We start from the raw sequence: 19781 nt of genomic DNA, 5'->3' as shown, positions 1-19781 counted from the left end.
CGGGAAGAGCGCAATGATGGTGCCAACTTGGGCCAGTGAAGCAATGTCCTCCACAACTAGACTGAAGAACAAAAACGACAGCAACTTGTCTGTCCCCCTTCCCCCAATTCCCCAGCACTGTTCCCATTCCCCAATTCCCCAATAAAAATCTTAAAAAAAAAAATGGTGAATCTGGGAAAGCCTTTTTGAGAAAGTGACATTTAAGCTGAAACCTGAACCATAAATAAGAGTTAGTCAGTTGAAGAGTAAGAAGAGTGTTCCAAGAAGGGGGTATAGCAGTTGAAAACACTATGTTGCAAGAAGAAGTGAAATATTTTCCAGGCCAGCTGGGCCATAGTGTGGTAAACAGGGGAAAAGGGAGTGAGATGAAGTTTCAGAAGCAAACAAGGATCCAGATTTGAAGCATCTATAAGCTATATTAAGCACTTACTCTAATTCATATTAACCACATTTTATTTCCGTGTTTATTTTATATTTGTATCCCCAAGTAGTTTGCCCATGAGGGCAGGGACCATTTCTCTCTTATTGCCATTTTATTACTGGCACCTAACAAGGTACTAGACACATAGTAGACATTCAATATATATTTGAAAGAATGAACATATAAATGAGTGAAATCAATGTGTAATTTAGGAATAAGGTTATCCTAAGATCATTGGGAAGATATTAAGGCATTTTAACTGCTCTGTGGGGAATGAATTGAAGAGACAAGAGTGGAAGAGGAGGACCAGTTAGGAGGAGACTACAGCAGTAACCTGTAAGGGATGATGGTAATAATTATAATAGCATTTGTTGAGTGCTTTACAATGTACAGAGCATTTTCATCTATTATCTCATGTAATCTTCACAATAACTCTATGAGACAGATACCATTATTATCATCTCTATTTTGTAGATATGGTTACTGAGGATTAGAGAAGTTTGATGACTCCCTTAAGGATGAAGAGCTAATAAATGGTTGATAGCTTGGACTAGGTAAATGTCAAGAGAAGAGGATGAATTTAAGATATATTTTTGGAGACAGGATCTCCAGGACTTAGTGACAGGGAGAATAATAGAGAGGGAACCGTCTAGAATGTCTCTCTGGATTTTTACTCAAGCAACTGGTAGCTGAAAGTGACATTTATTGACCCATGGAAGGTAGAGGGGGAGAATATTTGGAAGGAATAGAGAAAATATAGGTTTGGATATATTAAGTTTGAGATGTTTGTGAATCATATGAAAGGAGATGTCATGCAGGCACCTACAGGTCTAAACTTTAAAATGTCTAAAGATAAAGGTTTAAAATTTGGACTTGTCAACCTGTAAATAGTTACAAATTATGTGAATGGAAGAGATCAACTAGAGAGAGTGTGTAATGAGAGGAAGACTCAGCACCAACCCCCAAGGAACTCCCAACATTTAGAAGTCAGGTAAAGGAAAAGGAGCCAGCATTTAGAAGTCAGTTAAAGAAAGAAGAACCACCAGAGATAACTGAGAGTTCAGACGAGATCAGAGATGCATAAAAATGTCATGTCATAAAATCCAAGAGAAAATAGTTGTTTAGGAAACAGAACATGGCCAACTATGTTGGATGTTATGAAAAGATCAATTAGAGGAGAATTTTAAGAGTTCGTAGAATTTGGCAACCTGGAGCTCATGGATGAACTTAACAGAAGCTATTTCAGGGCAGTAGTGGAGAAAAAAAACAGATGGATGTGTGTTGGAGTAAATATGGTTAAAGATAGGTTGAAAATATTCATTCATTTTCACTCTCCCAAAACTACAATAAAATGACAGTAATAGGGTTTAAAAATGCATAAACTCTCAAGGAAAAAGAGATGGTGAGGTAAATAATGCAACAAAATTTTGGAAGCTCGCCAGCAGTTGGGTGAATAGTAACTGACCTAGCAGATTTGAAAAAGTGGAATCCTAAGTGAGCAACCCTATTTTTTCCATGGTGCCTTCCCAGAATTCAAGAATTGGTGGTATTAGTACCTCTGGAAATGGGTAAGGAAAAATAAGAAGGAAGTGGGGAGAGTCTGGTTAAGAAACCGTCTCTCCGATCTCCTCTCCTTGTCTGAGTAACTAAGAGCTTGCTACATTGCCTCTCAGGAGAGGGTAAAACAGAGGCTCTCTGTACTAAAACTAAGGGAATGAAGTGGTTTTTATATATACCAAATACTGAGATGAACAGCTTTCTCATACTAGTCTCCAAGAAAGCTAGCTGCCAGAATTATGCCTTTCAGGCAGAATTTTGGAGTACTCTTATCTGAGGATTCCAACCAGGCCAACAAAAAAGCCTAAAGATATGGACATCAAAGATTTTCCAACCAGATGGCCCAACAAGATCACTCTATAGTGAAATCCAGTCAACTAACCCCATCCATACCACAAAACTTAATCAGTTTTTTGTTGCCAAATTCTTAAATTTGAGTGGATAGCCAACAATCATCATAATCATCTGAAGATATTCTTTAATAAGAAACGCAAAAGCCAAAACAAACAGAAAAAAGATAACTTGGAGAAAACAGATTATGGGGGTAGAAAACACTAATATTATACTTACATATATACAGTATTTTTAAAACAATAAGAAGATTTTGTATCAATGATAAAAATTCAGAGAACAAACAATAATTCTTGGAAATCAAAAATACAATAGCAGAAAAAAAATTCAACAGAAAGTCCTTGATAAATTTTGAGAACTCGCCCAGTATCAAAGCAAAGAAAGAGCTAGAAGTCCAAGAGGTCCAACATCCAAAAAGTAGAAGTTCCAAAAATAAAGAACAGAGAAAATTAAGGGTAGGAATTCATCAAAGAAATAATTCAAGATTTCCCAGAACTGAACATCATGAGTTTCTAGATTGGAAGGAATTACTGAGTACCCAGCATAGTATATCAATCCACTCCAAAACATATCATAATGAAAATTGCAGAATACGGAAAACAAAGAGAAAGCCCTAAATTTAGAATCATAAATGCTTTGGGATTTTCAACACTAACACTGAAAGCTAAAAGATATTAACCTAAAATTCTATACTCAGCCGAACTCTCAATCAAATGTGTGGATAGAATAAGCATATTTTCAGACATACAAGATCTTATGTGCTCTTTCTCAGAAACTACTGGAGAATGTATTTGCCAAAATAAGAAAGCTAACTCAGGAAAGAGGGAGGCATGAGATCTAGGAGATCCAACAAAAGAAAGAGTTGGAAGGATTTTTCCCAGTAGGATGATAAAGACAGATGTCAAAATACCAGCTAGGGAATAGCTAGAGAACAACCTATCCAAATGGAAGCAGATCAAAATACTTTGGAAAATGTTTCTTTAGAATGAAATTGATAGAATACTGTTTTATTTGATGTACTGAGAGGAGATTTACATAATGGATGAGGGTGGAAGGGCAAAAAAGATATGTAGAAAAGGAACAGAAAACACAGTGTATCTCAGAGCTCAGCTTCTCAATAGCATTTATTTAAGTGGAGAAGTAGGGAATCAAATCAGACAGTTTGACTCCAGAGACATTACACGATTGCATATCTGAATGCTGATGGAATCATGTTATAGAAAGATCAAATGATGTAGGAGAGAGGATTGCAGGGATATTTCATGGCCCTGTCTACTGCTAACAATGAATAAAATAAATATTTATAAATTATAACATATTTAATACAAATTCTATGAAGAGTGTTCCAAATTCTATGAAGAGTGTTCCAAGGAATAACATGTTTGAGAAGCAAAATAAATTCATAAATCTGCAATTTCAACTAATGATTCTGTGTAGAGCTGTTAGGAGCTTGGTAGAAGATCCAAATATTGCCCAGTAATGTTCCCTGGAATTTTCCAGTATTGAATATTTCCTATAAGCACAGTTCTTTATAAATATTTTTAAACCTAATATTTCTTATTTAATAAATAATTTTGGATATCCATAATAATAAGTAAAGAACACAAACAATGCTAGAAGCATTTTAAGAAAAGGGAAATTGGTCAGCCCATTGCCAGATAGGCCTTAAATCATTGAGGTGTAAAATATCGTCAGCTGGGGGCCTTCATAGTGTCTCAGACTCCTAGGTATATTCGTGTCATTAAAAAGCCAAAAACTTCTGAAAACAATCCTAATGAGCCAATGCCTATTACTTCTAAGAGCAATACAGAGTTTAATAGCATGTCAAAAGACAAGTTTTAAGGAAAAAGTTGTACCAGTAGATGGATTATCTACTAACATGATCTAAAAAATGAATTTTAGGGCAATTTTCTTTTTTTTTTAAATTTTATTGGGGAATTGTGTGAGGGGAACAGTGTTGGGGAATTGGGGAAGGGGACCAGCCAAGTTGTTGTTCTCCAATCTTAGTTGTGGAGGGCACCAGTCATCATCTGGCTGCCCATCGGCAGCTTGTGGCCTCTAAGCTCAAGGTGCTGTGTTCAATCATAGTTGTGGGTGGGTGTAGCCACCATCCCATGTGGGAGTCAAACCAGCAGCCTTGTTGTTAAGAGTGCACACTCTATCCACTGAGCCATCTGGGTGGCAGCTCAGCTCAAGGTGCTGAGTTCAGTCTTAGTTGCGGGTCGGCCGTAGCCCACCATCGAACAGGCAATCTTCTTGTTACACCAGCTGAGCCATCCTGCCACCTGTTGGCAGCTCAGCGACAACTCAGCTCAGGTGCAGTGTGACTGGCCTATGTGGGAATTGAATCGGCAGCCCTGTTGCTCAGAGCTTGCACTCTTAAGCCAACTCTTAACCAACTGAGCCACTTGGCCGGCCCTAGGGCAATTTTCTTAAATAAAGGACTTCGGTTGCCTAAAAGTTCATCATCAGTCTTGTCATTTATATATAACTACTATAATAGAAGACTTATCAAAAATTTGATGACCTTCACGAATTCAAATTTACAGAGAGATAAAGAGGACACTTGCATCCTGGTGGGTTAAATCTAGATATATGTACGAGGTGTGATCAAAATAAATGGTGAGTAATTAATAATGTTGTAAATATTTTGTAGGGTGTCAGGTGGTCACATGTCTTGCATCATGGATGGGGAAGAGGCTTGATCACTGCACTGTACACCTGAAGCTGATGTTGTATAATATTGTAGGTCAACTATAAGTGAATATATATATAGTCATGGGACATGGAATATAGTGTGGGAGTGGAGTCAAGGGATTTGTGATATGTATGATATTGGGGGGAAGTGGGGCGGTGGATTGGGGGAGGGGGGTTGTCACTTCGAGGGGTAAAATGTATAACTATGGCACTGTGTTGTATAGCTGAAACTAATTCTAAAAAATGTATTTCATAATAAAAAATAATTTAAAAAAAATAAAAATAAATGGTGAATGTTTAAATTTTAAAAAAATTATTACAGTAAAAGACACATGGCCATTAATCTCCCTCCAAGTAGTCCCCTTTGCTTCAACACACTTATCCCATCATTCTTGCCACTTTCTGAAGCAGTTCTGGAAGTCCTCTTTCATGAGTCAGCCTTTAGTTGTGCTGTTGTGGCTGCCTTGATGTCCTAAATTGATTCAAAACGTTTACCTTTCATGGTCTTTTTGACTTTGGGGAAGAGCCAGAAGTCTCATGGTGCCAGGTCCGGTGAAAAAGGTGAATGAGGATACACGGTAATGTTTTTATTTGACAGAAATTGCTGTACCAGAAGCGATGTGTGACATGGAGCCTTTCCGTTGTGATCACAAAATATGGTTCTCACGAGCAACTGCTAGGCTCACAGTCCATGCTGTTGTCTCTTCCTGCAAGTCAGGACTGACCCCTAAGAGACTTTCAGAACCCCAGGATCAACCTGGTGTTAACTGAGGCCTCCGCAGTCACCATGAAATGAGTGAAGAACAGAGCATGCAAGATCTTAAAATGCCTTTCAATATGCTCTTCGCTCAAACATCAGTCATCAATGCACCAAACAGTAAAGCACACAGAGTAATACAATAATTGGGTAAAATAGAGTAATGAACCAGTCCCAAAGTCAATAAGAGTCCTGGTAGAGTGAGGAAGGGTGGCTGGACTGGGAGGTGGGTCCGGCAGAGGTTTGGTCTGAGCAGAGCAGAGCAGAGTGGAGGGTTCTTGGAGCAGAGTGGCAGCATGGTCACCTCTCAGCTGAGACCTGCTCTTTGAGCTGCAAAAGTCCTCAGTTCTTATGCAGTTCTGAGTGCCTTCCTGACATCACCTTATCAGGACAGCCAGCTGGCAACCTGACACAATCATATCTTCAGTAGTAGACCTTCAGGGTGTAGCTGGTTACACCCAATTACCAGGGCAACCAGGAGGTGGCTCCCTGGGCGGTGTCTGCTAAGTTCTTTGCGCATGTCCAAAATGGAGTCACTCTTGCTCATTCAATATGGAGTCACTCTTACTCAGACAAAACTCATTCTAACAGCTTCCAGGGGCACTCTACCCGATGGTGAATGCTGCTTCTGAGTGCCATCCAATGGAAAGGCAAGGTCTTCAATATGGAAAGTGGCACATCAAACCTCAGTGAGTGACACGTTTCAACTTGTTCAGAGCAATCAGTCAGATGTGAGCTATGGTTGAGAGAAGGCGTTTTTTAAAGTGTGCTGTAAATCATGGATCATGAACAATGCATTAACATGAAATGGGCAGATGGTTTCATTCTCCATCTGACAACGGTCCCCGTCACACATCATTTCTGATATGGCAATTTCTATCAAACAAAAACATTACCGTGTGTCCTTATCCACCTTATTCACTGGATCTGGCACTGTGTGACTTCTGGCCCCTCCCCAAAGTCTAAATTACCATGAAAGGTAAATGTTTTGAATCGATTCTGCACATCAAGGCAGCCACGACAGCGCAACTAAAGACACTCATGAAAAAGGACTTCCAGAACTGCTTCAGAAAGTGGCAAGAATGATGGGATAAGTGTGTTCAAAGCAAGGGAGAGTATTTTGAAGGGGACTAATGGCAATGTGTCTTTTACTGTAATAAATTTTTTTAATTTAAACATTCACCCTATTGTTTGATCACACCTTGTACATACATTGTGTTAAGAGATTGCGGTAAAGCAGCACCTAACATACTTTTCCAAAAGAAGCTGGTGCTTGAGGTGAACCTTGAAGGAAGGCTAAGACTAAGCTAAGAGGACAGGGTGAGATTGGGTCCAAGCAAAGGGTACAGCATGTGCAAAGTCCCAAAAGCATGAAAGCGTGGCAGTGTCAAAAAATGAATGTGACAATAGTAAAGAATATGGATGAATAATGTGATGGGAGACGCATGTAAGACCAGCTCATGAAGGTCTTTTTATGTCATATAGTGACTTAGAATTTCGTCTTGAAAATACATCAAAAGTATTTTGAGAAGAATGATAACTCAGATGTAGATCTACAAAATGAAAGATGTGAAACAAGGACTTCCTACAGTCTCTTCATGACCCTACAAATAGTGAGGTCCTGAACCAGAGTAGGAGGATGAAGAGCTGGAAAGCGATCTGAGAGTGATCTCACAAGAGACATGGGAGGACTGCCGTGAAGTACTGAGTCTGGGTGAAAGTAGGTACGGTGATGCAATTAGCATCAGCTACGCCTCTAATGGGGATGGAGGAGAGGATAGGTTTGAGGTGTAGGGCGAGATGAGGTCAATTTTGAATATGTTAAGATTTGGTGTTTCTTACAAAACTTTCTGATGCTAGTAGATGACCTCAGCCCTCAAACCTTCATTAGCACTGGGAGGAAAAGAACTGCTGAAGCCTCCAAATTTCCAAAGTAAAACTGCTCTCAAAAAGGAAAGAAGAAAGAAAGAAAGAAAGAAAGAAAGGAAGGAAGGAAGGAAGGAAGGGAGGAAGAAAGAAAGAAAGAAGAAAAAGCTGCTTCCAGGGATTACTTAGTGATTAAGTAATTTCAGAATTCCTTTATCCAAATCCACTTAATTACACCCTTTAGTTCCTATCTAATTATTTTAGGCTTAATGCCAATATCACTTTGGTGAGGACTTGGTGATTTAGTTCATGTCTTAACCTGGTTTGTCTATTGCATAACTTAAAGCCAAATTATAATCACCCTCGTCTGAATCCTTCCCTAGCTGTTTTCTCTTTAAAACCAACTCTTGCTACTTGAGAAACAAAACATACCCTCTCCCTGATATCATAGAAATACACTCAGAAATATACCCAATGTATGGCATCATGTCCAATATCATGAACATGGTGGTCACCCGGTGTTTCTCAGGGATGGTGATAATACGTGTTCAAAGTAACTTCATTCTTCCTATAGGGAGTAAGACACTGACAGGATAGGACGAAATTGTGAAAGACTAAGTATCACGAATGGTTGGAATGGAGGTCCTGAACCATTTTGCAGAGAGATCCACTTTATAAGGTGTCCAAAGAGGAGAAAGATTGGCCAATGACTGTCTGTGGTGTATTTTGGTTTTCAAGTTTTGTGTGCATGTGTGTGTGTGTGTGTGTGTGTGTGTGCATGTGTGTGCAAGTGTGTGTGTGTGTGTGTGTGCGCGTGCGTGCATGCATGCATGTGTGCGTGTGTGCATGTGTGTGCAAGTGTATGTGTGCGTGCATGCATGTGTGCGTGCATGCGTGCATGTGTATGTGTGTGTGTGTGTGTGTAAAAGTGCTCTTGGGTAGGGGAAATAAGATGCTTCAGTGGGAGGTTGTACTGAGAAAGGAAATAGTAAACTAGTCTCTGACAGTCAAGGAGATGACTGCACCACAACCGTGTGCAAGGATCGGGAGGAGTGAGGACACAGATGAGTCAGGTGAGCTGGACAGTAATTAGATTTCACAGTCAGGTCATCAAACAGGAGTTCATATACAAAGAGCAATGACACAGTTCCTCAAATGATGACCTGTCAACCAGGGAGACTTAGTCATTCAGGTATTTCTGACTTTGGACATCCTCTCCTTCCCCTAGTCTAGGCCTCCTTCCCAATTCTCTTGGAACTTTGGAGACTTGGTATTTTTCCAAGTAAGATCAAAGAAAAGCAAGAAATATTCCAAGGTAAACCATGGAGAATGAAAAACACCGAATTCATGATAGTGACTTAATTCAACTGAGGTGTATGTGTGTTTTGAGGAGGCAGGAGGGGAGGAAAGGGTGAAGTTTTTAAGTCACTTTAACTATAAAGTTAATTTTCTATTTCTTTTTTTTTTTTAACTGGTTGTTAGGTGCAGTGGTGTTTGTTAGGTCAAGGTACCTGAAACTATGTCTATTATCATCTTTGTGGTTAATGCTTACGAGTTCAATTCATTTTTTTAGCAAATGTTCAAATCATACATCTATGAAGCTGGACCAACTTCTGTGACTCCATCCATGGGTGTAACTCTAGTTGCATCAAACTCCGGATTTGGAGATGGCCTTCCTGTTTTGTTAGTATTATGACATCATAGATGTTTGAATGATACATCAGGAAGAGAGATGATTGCTCTTATATGCTCAGTCAGCTCCGCTATCCATATGTAGCTGATAGGCTCCCTCAACCCTCCATCCTCACTAGTTCTGCCTCACCTCCTCTCTACCTTGGCCCCAGGATCATTGCACTTTTTATTTCCTACCCAACTGCAGTCACAGAAAGAGAAAAGATGAAAGCCATGTGTCATCTTGTTATAAAAGATATGAATAGCTCCAAGGCAGAAAGGAGACAAATGGTGAATGTAATTGTTAGACTTAGACCTGCAAATTATCTGTGTATTCCATGTTTCCTACTTAGGATTTTCTCCTAAGTAAAGGCTGCCTGGCATCAGACTGATGCATGGCAAGCTTGATGTCATAGTGCCTAAATTGAAATCGCTGGTCTGCCACCTTCTAGCTATGTGATCTTGGGAAAGTTATTTAACCTTCCTATAAAATTTGGGTACTAATAGTGCCTACCTTTTGAAGTGGAAATAAAGATTAAATGAAATGATGAATGAGTAAATGTTGGCAATTATTACGTGCATTGATTTTAAGTTTTCTTCCTGCCCTTTTGGGTATCCTGCTCCTTTGCATAGCTTAGATCCAGAAAATAGCAGTTTCCAGGCAAAAATCATATCTGATGAAAGTGGCCTCCATACCTGGAAGGAGATTCCTTCCTGAAAGCATTGAATTCTTCCCTACTCTCTTCATGTTGTTTTAACTACAGGTGCCAAAAATCTGCCATAGGAGGAGACAGGAGTTGTTAAACTGGTTGGGAGCTTGTTTTGTTTTTATTTATTAATATTTATCGCTACCTTCCATGAATAACTAAAAGAGACCAGAGACTTAAATGACAGTGAGAATGTTCCCTCCTTTGAGGCTGTCCAGTCACTTTTTCACCAGGACCTCTCGGGGGAGAAAATGATTTATTTCCCCCAGAAATAAATGAGGTCAAAAGGTCACTACCAAACTGTGGGGTAAGGTTGTGTCAGCTCCAGCATCTCTAGTCTTAGACATCTTCTTTAGCGGTCCTGAGTGGAATTGTTAGCCTTATCAGCTGCTAGGAAAAGGCTTGAGAATGACAGTGATTCTGAAAGACTAGGAAAACCATTAGCAAAACCGGCCACAGAGAATTTTAGCTTGGAGAATTCAGGGGAATACTTAGCTCCCAGAGGAAGACAGCAGCTCTAGATAGAAAAACAAGTTTCAAACAGACACATAGACAAGCATACTGCCCAGTGAACTGTGTTTCTTTATATGAGGATTTAAAAATACCTTTTGTCTACTCCCTCTCTGCCAACTCTCCTCTTCCAGTCTCAGCCCAAACCAGTCCCTCTTCCTCCCAGCCCTCCTTTTTATTTTTTTTAAGGGCTCTTTATTAGCTCTAAATGGGGGAAGGGATGGCAAGAGATGATTGGCTAAGTGAGAGCAGCGCCGCCCAGCCCATTCCCCTACCACGCCCTCCCTGGAGAAACAGCTGGAATGACAAGTAGGGGTGGAAGGCTGTGATTGGCTGAGTATCAGTGACAGGGTGGGGTGAGGCAGCACAGATGAAGCATTTACCTGTCCAGGTAAATCAGGAAGAGGTCAAAAGAAGAAAGCAGCAGGAGGCAGGGGGAGCAGTCCCTGTCTCATCTCTGCCCTTTGAAACATAAGGGTATTCCTTTCCTCTCTTCAGCCCCCACCCAGTAAAGGTGAGTTAATCGCTAACCCATTATTGCCTTCTGTATCAAACGGTGTGTGAGAGGAATGGGGACTTTGTGGAAAGTCAGAGCTGCAGGGTTGTGGGGAGCCCTGTACATTCCATCTAAGGGGCTTTTCTCTCTGTTCCTCAAATCTCAGAGTCTAGTCACGGATCCGAGTAGGTTGGAATGAAGTGTTTTTGTGAAGACCAGAGCTGGAATGCATTATTTTTCCATCTGCCTATTTAGGTTGGATAAGTAAACTGTGCAGAAAACAAGAAAAGAAAATAGGTTGGTTTTGGAAATTTCCACCTTTGAGCAATTAAAACTGAGTTGTGACTTTGAAAGAGAATAGTTGGAGTAGAAGTGAAAATGGGGGATCGCCCTCGAGATAAGAGTGGTTTTTCATTGTATTTCTAACTGGAAATCCTCCCATGGCTTTATATTGTCTATCTTTATTTAAATAAAGGGTGCAGTGTGTATGCTCAATAATGGCAGTATGATAATGGAGCAGTCTGTGGACAGGTGTGTAAGGTGTGAGCTCTATGAGGGGATCTGAGGTTTGGTTACATCGGGAAAACTCCAGCTCAGGCTACCAGCTCATCTCTGGAAAACTCACAGACAATCTAGTTGCACAGTCCAGTTTATTTGGACTCAACTCATTTCGTTTTCTGACTGTGCCTGTTAATAACATACAAACTGGAAAACAAAGCTATTTGGTTGCGCTGAGGCCTCACCCACATCAGTATTTCACAGCAGCATGTTGTCTCTGGTAGGAGTTCTGTGGGGCTCAGGCCAAAGTAGTGTGGCAGCGTCCACAGAGAGAAGCAGACCAGTGCAGTGGTTTTGTTTTATTTTCCTTCAGGTGTCCCAGTTGGCAGTATGTGTGGCAGGTTTACCTGCACAAGGAAGCTGGATGTAAAGTCAAGTCAGAATAAGAGTCAGCTCTCCATTACCCACCTTGGGGGTGTTAACACTCTGGTCCCTAGTTCCATCTCTTTTCCTCCTACTGCAGGAAAAAGGGAAGTGGGACGACCCCAGTGCCAGGCTCCCAGGGCCTAGTACACACAAGCCTTGGGTGAATATATTGGGTTTCCGGTCCTGTCAACAGGAGCTTTTAGGCTTTAGCTTAGCCCACGCAACAGAACCGGCCCACCAGATTCTGAGGGCTGACACAGGTGGGGAACTTGTCAACAATAAAGGTAACCTGCAGTGTCGAATAAAGCTCTTTTGTGCAGAGGACAGTTCTACCCACCCCTTTCCTCAAACCCACTGGGGAAGAGGGAGATTGTAGCATCGCCTTAACGCACACAGAAACCATGTGCTGATAGAGAGGGATACACACACAGTGCAACTTTTAGTCTTTCTGGTGCTTCTCTTAGGATATTCTCCAGCCTGAGGCACATTTCTGGGTAGTCAGCAAAAAGCAGAGACACCCGTCTAAGAGAAATCGGAAACCTCCTTGACTACTGGGGAGGGAGGACAAAGGTGGGGGGGGGGGCTCTTGGGAGGAGTCGATTTAGAAGGTAGAGAGAAACCGAACAGGAATAGGGCTGAAGCCTTCTCCCCACTCTCCCCTCTTCAGATGCGGAACTCCACATGCTATTTATTTACTCTCCTTCAAGGCTTGGCTGGTTTTAATGGAGTAGTTAATATTTAATGTGCCTTTGCATGGGTGGCCCTGACTATAGGCTATGCGCATTTCTGAACCCATTCCCTCCTCCCCTCCAGTCCCCCAAAAAGGTCAAGGATTAAAAGCACTAACCTCCCACCTGAGTGTTTTGCTTTTTTCCTCAGGCTTCTTATCAGTTTGAAATACCTCAGGTTCCCAAGGTTGCCCTGAAATAGTCCCCAAGTGTCAAGGTTGTAAAGTTGATGGAAGGAAATGCAGCATCCAAATCTGGCCAAACCGGTGAGGGAGGGTGGCAGTGGAGGAAGCAGAGAAGACTTCTTTATAGTTCAAACTCTTCAGGTCCGAAGAAAACGGGGTGTGGAGAAGGGCAAGCACTTGAGGGCTCCTTCAGCTTTGGTTGCAGATACAGGTTCCTCTCTGCAGTGGTGATTAGCGCCTGATGACAGGATCTTTAGTGGCATTTGGTGTCATTTCCTTATCTGGAAATATCTGTTGTTGGGGTAAAACCTGGCCTGGAAGCATAAAGCTGAACCAGATAACATACAGGGTTTAAAGTGTGAGTTAGAAGGAGAAGAGTGACCACAGGGCTTTTAATGTTTAGTCAGGGGTGGCCAATGACCCTTCCTTAGGTACCCTCGTGCACCTGGACAGCCTGATGTCCTCTGGAGGGCCCTGTCTGCAGTTACAGGTCATTCCTACTTCTCTTAGGGAGGGGAAGAGGAAACAGCTCCAGCTTTCTCATCTGTCAAATAAAGAAGATGTCACACCCTGCCTAAGTGGTCGGGTTATTTCGGAGATCTAAAGAGCATATCTGAAAGCACTTTGTAAGCCATAGCATGCTATGTGTTTTGAAGCAGTGTTATTCACATCGTTTCTATCTCCTTCAGCTGCTTCAGGCCACCCTTGCTTCTGAACCATGAATGTGATAGGCACCCTGGGAGGAAGGGCGGGCTGTATGAAGTCTGAAGTGCACTTGGAAGAACATGGGTAGTAATTTTCTCCGAAAGAAAGAGGCAGCATCCTCTCACTCATTCACGGAGAATATTATAGTAATTACAGTGAGTCACTTTTAATATTGACTGTCCCAATTTTACAAATAAGAAAACTGGAGCCAAAACCTAGACCCTTGGATCTACATGACTTCTTAAAAACAATGCCTTTGTCTTTTCAAGTTTTGTACTCCCCATGCCCATTTGGTGCTTATAAATGTTAGTTTAATGGAAAACATTGTCCAAATTCCGTTGGGCCATATAGTCTTTGGGAAATAAACTGTTTAAGAAAGGGCTTACAGTAATAGGGGAGATGCCAAAAAAGAGGCTTTCCAATAGCTCAACTCAGCAGACACTAGAACGGACGAGAAGCTTATTCGTCTGGCATTTTTTGAGTGCCTTCTGTGTGTGTAGGCCTATGAGAGATGGATCCCATTTGCTGTAATGGCCTCAAGCTCACAGAATGTTAGGAACGAGTTAGTACCCTCTGAACCTAGACAGTCATCAATGGTGTGGATAGTTGAGATGACTGAACTTAACCCACGTGACTTCTCGTGTTTGTTTCTTTGAGGTTCTGGATATTGGGGAAATAACCCCATGAAGGAACCTGAAGAGCTATCTTACCCAACGAAAATTTTTCACTGGGCTTCTTTGGCATCTCTGTCCCTACGGGTTCCCTCTCTATCTCCTGAGAGGCTCTGGACCCTCACAAACTACATGTGTCATTAAAGGATCTTCCTTCTTCTTCGTTCCCCATTTCCTGCCCTTCCCTACCTGTCCCACCTGAGGGCCTCCTCCCAAGTAGGAAGGGAGCTCTGTGTGGCCTTTTGCTTGTCAGCTCTACGGAATTAGCAGGTTTACTCACCCAGCACAGCCCACACCTGACTTTGGCACGGGAAGCAATTATTGGCAAAGGGACAACCTGCCCTGGAATCCAAACCCCAAGTCCCAAGATCTCAAATAGAATACATTTTGTAAGACATTTTACCTAGTATTGGGAGGGTAAATAAAAATGGTAGAAAATATAGTACGGTGTCATGGGGAAAATATAGATTTAGAATCAGACTGTAGTCTATATTCTATATTCTACCTCTCCTCTAACTCTCTCTTTGGCCTGTCTTTTAATCTTAATGCTTTTAGAATTTCATTTTCACATAGGAGAGTCCCCCTCACCTCTCCAACTCTGCCGGAATGTTTTCCATACAAATGGGCATATGAAAATCCTTGGGCTTTTCAGAAAGAAGACAATCCTGCCTTCCTTTGCTATTACTATTGGCACAATGAACTTGAAACTTCTTTCCCTAGGAATTGGAGTTGGGAGGAAGCTACATAGGACATTTCTTTTGTTTGTTTGACACAGGTTAGGGAACCTCATTGGGATTAAGTGCAACAACAGAGGGGGGTGATGCACAAGATGGAAACGGGGTTTGTGTCGACCACTGGAGGTGCCATGCCTGTGTCTCCCAGGCTGGGGAGATAATACTGGCTGTGGTGGTGGCTGTTGTGATGATGTTGGTGATGCTGACTATGATAACAGCTATCAGTTACTGGGCCATGCACTGCATAAGTGTTTACATGGAGTATTTTGTTATACCTTCCAAACAACCCTAAAGTATAAACTATTAAGGGCCCTGTTGCTTCTCTTAAGCCTTTAGTCTCCCGTTCAACCTGAACCCTTGTTTTCCAAACTCTTGTTTCCTTTACCTCAATGTATTTTTATCCTAGATGGATTTTGTCTCTCTTATTATAAGAACCGTAATAGTTATTCATTAAGTGTTTGAGTATTTACTACCAGCTAAACTGTGCTAACTGTTCTCATTTCATCCTTCCATTTACCCTATTTAATGAGGAAAAACAAACTCAAAGGGTAATTTGCCTCAAGTCGCGTAACTGCAAACAGCTAAACTGTGATTCACACTCAGATCCAACTACCTCCAGAATCCAAGCTATTAACCCCTGTAATATTTATTGTTTATAGTAGTGAAAATGTAGGTTAAGCTCCCTAGTTCAGAGAAAAAAAAGTGGTTAAAGCAAGTGATGGAATTTCCTTTCTGACTTGACTGCTTCCCCGCCTCCTGAGTCCGTCCTTCTGTGTGTATGTGAGCCAGCTTATGTGTCCTTCCATGCAGGCTGGGCGGTTTGGGTTTAGGTAATGGCTGTCCACGGCCCCTTCCAGCTCTTTGCTTGCTTGGTGTCCCTGCCGCCATGCTGCTCCAGGGCCTGGGCAGAGCCTTGCCGGAGTCCGGGCTCGGCTCACACGTGGCTTTGATTCTTCTCTTTTCAGGCCCAGCTTGGGACATTCTTCGCTTCCCCTCGCTTCCCCTCTGGGAGCATCTTTCACCGTCCCTGCACCTTACTTCTGGCAATGCCCGAGAGGGAGCTGTGGCCAGCGGGGCCTGGCTCAGAACCCGTGACCCGCGTCAGCAGCTGTGACAGCATGATGAGCACCACCTCCACCCGCTCTGGATCTGTACGTACTCTCTGTCCTGCCACCTGGCCCGCTCTCTGCACACCTGCCCTGCCCTGCCCTGCCCTGCCCACCACCATCCTTGCTCGCTGCTCCATTTCTTGCCTCTTCCTCATCAGGGAGTGAATCATACCGCTTGATGCTTTCTGCCTGAGTCACCCATGATTCTATAGAGAATGAGGTGGGGCAACCCCAGAAAGCCACAGGACAAATAAGACTTTTTTTCCAGTTTTCATGGAGTTTAGGGGGCTGAGATGAGGTGAGAGAGCAGGCTGGTTATCTGAGGTCATGATGAAAACTAAAACGTAGATAGATCCTTGTAGCAAGTGGATTCCTAAAGTTCTCTGCAATGAGCAGCAGTACTTCAGTCTTCACAAAGATCGAAGACAGCAGAGTAATTAACAGCCTGGGTTCTGGAGCCAAACAGATCTGGGTTCCCCACTTACAAGCTGTGTGACCTTGGGCAAATTACTTAATTTCTCTAAATCTCAGTGGCCTCAGTTTTAAGATGGGGATAATATTAACACTGAATTCATAGGGTTCTTGAGGGTGGGGGAGTAAATGAGATGCATATAAAGCACTTAGCACATGTCTCCATGTAGAAAACAAATAGCCCATCTATAAGCAGAGACTGAGAACCTTCCAAACTCACTGTGTTTATTTGTGAGTGACATGTAATAAATTGTCATTTTTCTGGGCATGGGTTTAAATCTTAATTGTTGTAAGGCTGGTGTGAAAGAGTAAACCTGCCCTATGCCCAGATGTAAGCCTTCCTTTCTTGTTGGTACTCGTCACATACATAATAACACTTGAGAATTTATGCTTTATGGCTTATATCCTATAGAGGTATTTGAAATTTTAAGGAATATAAGGGCCTCTACTGAATGTCAAGGATGTTTACTATAGTCAATGAGTTTTGATATGTAAAAACAGCGCGCGCGCGCGCACACACACACACACACACACACACCCCCCAAAGTTCAGGCATCTCTGTGTAATTTCTCTGACCCGAGATGACGGGACCACAGAGAATTCATTCTGTTTCTGTTAGGCTCAGGCCAACATGAATAGTTACATACCACAGGACACAGACTGTGACCGGGATTAAAGGTTTTCAAAGAGAATCATCCACAAAGGAGAAATTCAGAGCTGGCTTACCTTTGGCAAGGCTATTTTAGGTAGAAGAGGGCACTAAAGAAGATCTTTGTTCAGAGAACCCCTGGAGTCAGCTTCAGGGCTTCCAAGGGCTATAGTTGAGGCTTCCCTTTAAATGTAGGCCTCAACTGACAGGTGGCCCTTTAAGGAACCTGGGGAACTGGAAGGGTTATTCCAACAAAATCTTTCCTGGCCATCTGAGTGAATCTGAAGAATATACAACTCTGAAGTGTCTCAAATATTAGGAAGAGGGGTAGATATTCCATGAAGGGACTCGGACCAAATTTCTCATGTTCCCATTTGCTTTTTTTGGTTTTCCCTTCAACCTTCTTGTTTGGAGAACAACTGTTCCATGGATCTTCCTCGCCTTGTAGAATGTGGGCAGAACCCATCTTAAATGACCATAGCATTTTCTTCCCGATATTCCTAGGGGCTTTGTCGTAATGAAAATTATTTATTTAATATCTACTTAAAATTTAATACTAAATTGCTTTCTCCTCCCCCATACCGATCCAGTTTCTTCACCCTCCCCCCTTAAGTTAATATTTGCTCAAGCGGTGCACAATGATTTGAACGTTAGCCAGAGACAAATACCATAAAGAAAGTAAATACACAAGGGAAAAAATTCTGTATGGAATGCATTTCAGACTCAATTATAAATCATTTAGTAAATTTACCTCTCGCTAATCATGCCCCTGTTCCCACTGGCCTGGCAGCCAGTAGTTGGCTGTATTTCCTGTTTGTCTTCATATTGTCCTTGACACGACAGATCAAGTATGCAGAAGTACTTTGGACATTTAAAAGCATACCGTTCAAGTTGAAAGTCAAATCATTATGTTGCCCATATAATTTAAAGCTCAATCAGAGACACACGAAGTGAAATACTTGACCCAGGTCACACAGAGAAGTTGGAATTAGAGCCTGGGATGGCTTCTGATCTCCTCAGCATTTCATCCAGGATGACGCAAAAGAAAGGCCACTTGCCACTTGCCTGCCCAGCTACCAGAGCTGGATGCTCGTGGGACAGCAGCAGCCTAGCAGTCTCTGGCCTCCCTAGTGTCTGCAGTTTCAGGAAGCAACTCCAGCAGGTTTGCAGAGTAGCATCATGGAAATGTTTCCAGCTCTTCAGCATTCCTTCCCTAACACAGGGTGGTTCTCAAGCCCCACCAGTTTCTGGGAGCAACCTCTCACAGCTTCCTTCCTCCTCTCCTCGCTCCAGAGTGACAGCAGCTACGACTTCCTGTCTGCTGAAGAGAAGGAGTGTCTGCTCTTCCTGGAGGAGACCATTGGCTCATTGGACACTGAGGCTGACAGCGGACTGTCCACTGACGAGTCTGAGCAAGCCACAACCCCCCAAAGTCCCCGTGCATTGCCCATAACCCAGCCTGCTCCCCAGGGTAAGAGGGGCTGTCTGGGGTAGAATCTCTAATGAAACCCAGAAAATCTGTACATCCTTCTGGCCACTTTTCACCTTGTTTGCTCTTTAAGAGTCACAGACAGAAGAAGGGATGAGTGTACTCCTCTCTACTCTCCTAGCTAGAATAAAACCTTGTCCCTGTAGGCAAGGAGAGACTACTGACAAGCCAGCTTCCTATGTCTTCCTATGAAGTATCAGAGGCCTGGGAGAGAAAGGGGTTTGGCCAGCTCCCATCTTCTTATGAAAAAATTCTAATAGATACATCCATAGAGGTGAAGGATGGGTGGGTGATTGGCTCTGGAGAGACTGAGTCAGTCTGGGGAGCTAATCAGGAAGACCCAGAGGCTGAGGCTGCAGGAGATAAGGAGAGGGAAGGGCTCCTTTAACTTGAGTGGGTGGCACCTCAAGGCCCTTGTGAGAGAGTGTGGAGAGCCAGTGGTGCTGAGACTCAGTAAAAGGGGAACAGGATGGCACATGAGTGTGGCCGTGAGTGAGTGCAGGGTCCTATACCCCAGGGTGAGGAGAGCATTTTACCCCTGAGGACAATTCCACTGGTATCAGGGCTGGCTGTAATCATTTATTCACTCATTTATCAAATATTTAGTGACAATGTGTTAGACCCTTCCTGGAGCTAGAGCAGTAAATAGCGACATGGACCTTCACTGCCACCTAAGACTGATTCCCTGGCCCAGTGGGACTGATGCACCTGATTAGATCGCTAGGAAGAAAGAGCCCATGCCCTTCTCTGGTGTGGGGACAGCTGTGGCCATTACAGAATCATCCAGGTACTTATAGGAAGTAAAGGTGGAAGAAGGCGGAAGCCAGGTCAAGTCAAAAGCAAATCACCTGTTCATGCTTTGGTATTCAGTGCTTCCACTGGACTCAGTTACCTGGGAGCCCCAAGATAGTGAAAAGAACTGTCCGGAATCTCTCCCCAACCCTGGTGCATCTGTATAGGGTTAGAAAGAGCCTGAGTCAAGAATATGGAGCTATCTAGAGCTGCCCTTTCCCCAACCGTTGTGAAAACTTAATCCTTGGTTGAAGGGAATTGGCTGGTATTAACCTGTTAGTCTAAAACAGC

At 42.6% G+C, this 19781-nt stretch overlaps 1 protein-coding gene across 2 annotated transcripts in view; it reads left to right on the top strand.

Moving 5' to 3' along the window:
* Nucleotides 1-19781, top strand: part of CUNH1orf116 (chromosome unknown C1orf116 homolog) — a 57001-nt gene that overhangs the window by 14364 nt on the left and 22856 nt on the right. The window contains exons 1-3 of one of the 2 annotated variants that reach the window (XM_019629147.1): nucleotides 10909-11051; nucleotides 15946-16131; nucleotides 18503-18680. In XM_019629147.1, coding sequence (XP_019484692.1) covers nucleotides 16027-16131; nucleotides 18503-18680 — 283 coding nt within the window. In that variant the 5' untranslated portion in view covers nucleotides 10909-11051; nucleotides 15946-16026. Of the gene's footprint in view, nucleotides 1-10908; nucleotides 11052-15945; nucleotides 16132-18502; nucleotides 18681-19781 lie in introns of those variants that run through there. The other variant, XM_019629146.1, reaches the window with a different exon arrangement.

Source organism: Hipposideros armiger, unplaced genomic scaffold (genome assembly GCF_001890085.2).
Source record: "Hipposideros armiger isolate ML-2016 unplaced genomic scaffold, ASM189008v1 scaffold_826, whole genome shotgun sequence".
In the NCBI taxonomy this organism is placed as follows: domain Eukaryota; kingdom Metazoa; phylum Chordata; class Mammalia; order Chiroptera; family Hipposideridae; genus Hipposideros; species Hipposideros armiger.
Note: the sequence above shows the minus strand (reverse complement) of the source record. Positions and strands in the feature narration are given on the sequence as shown.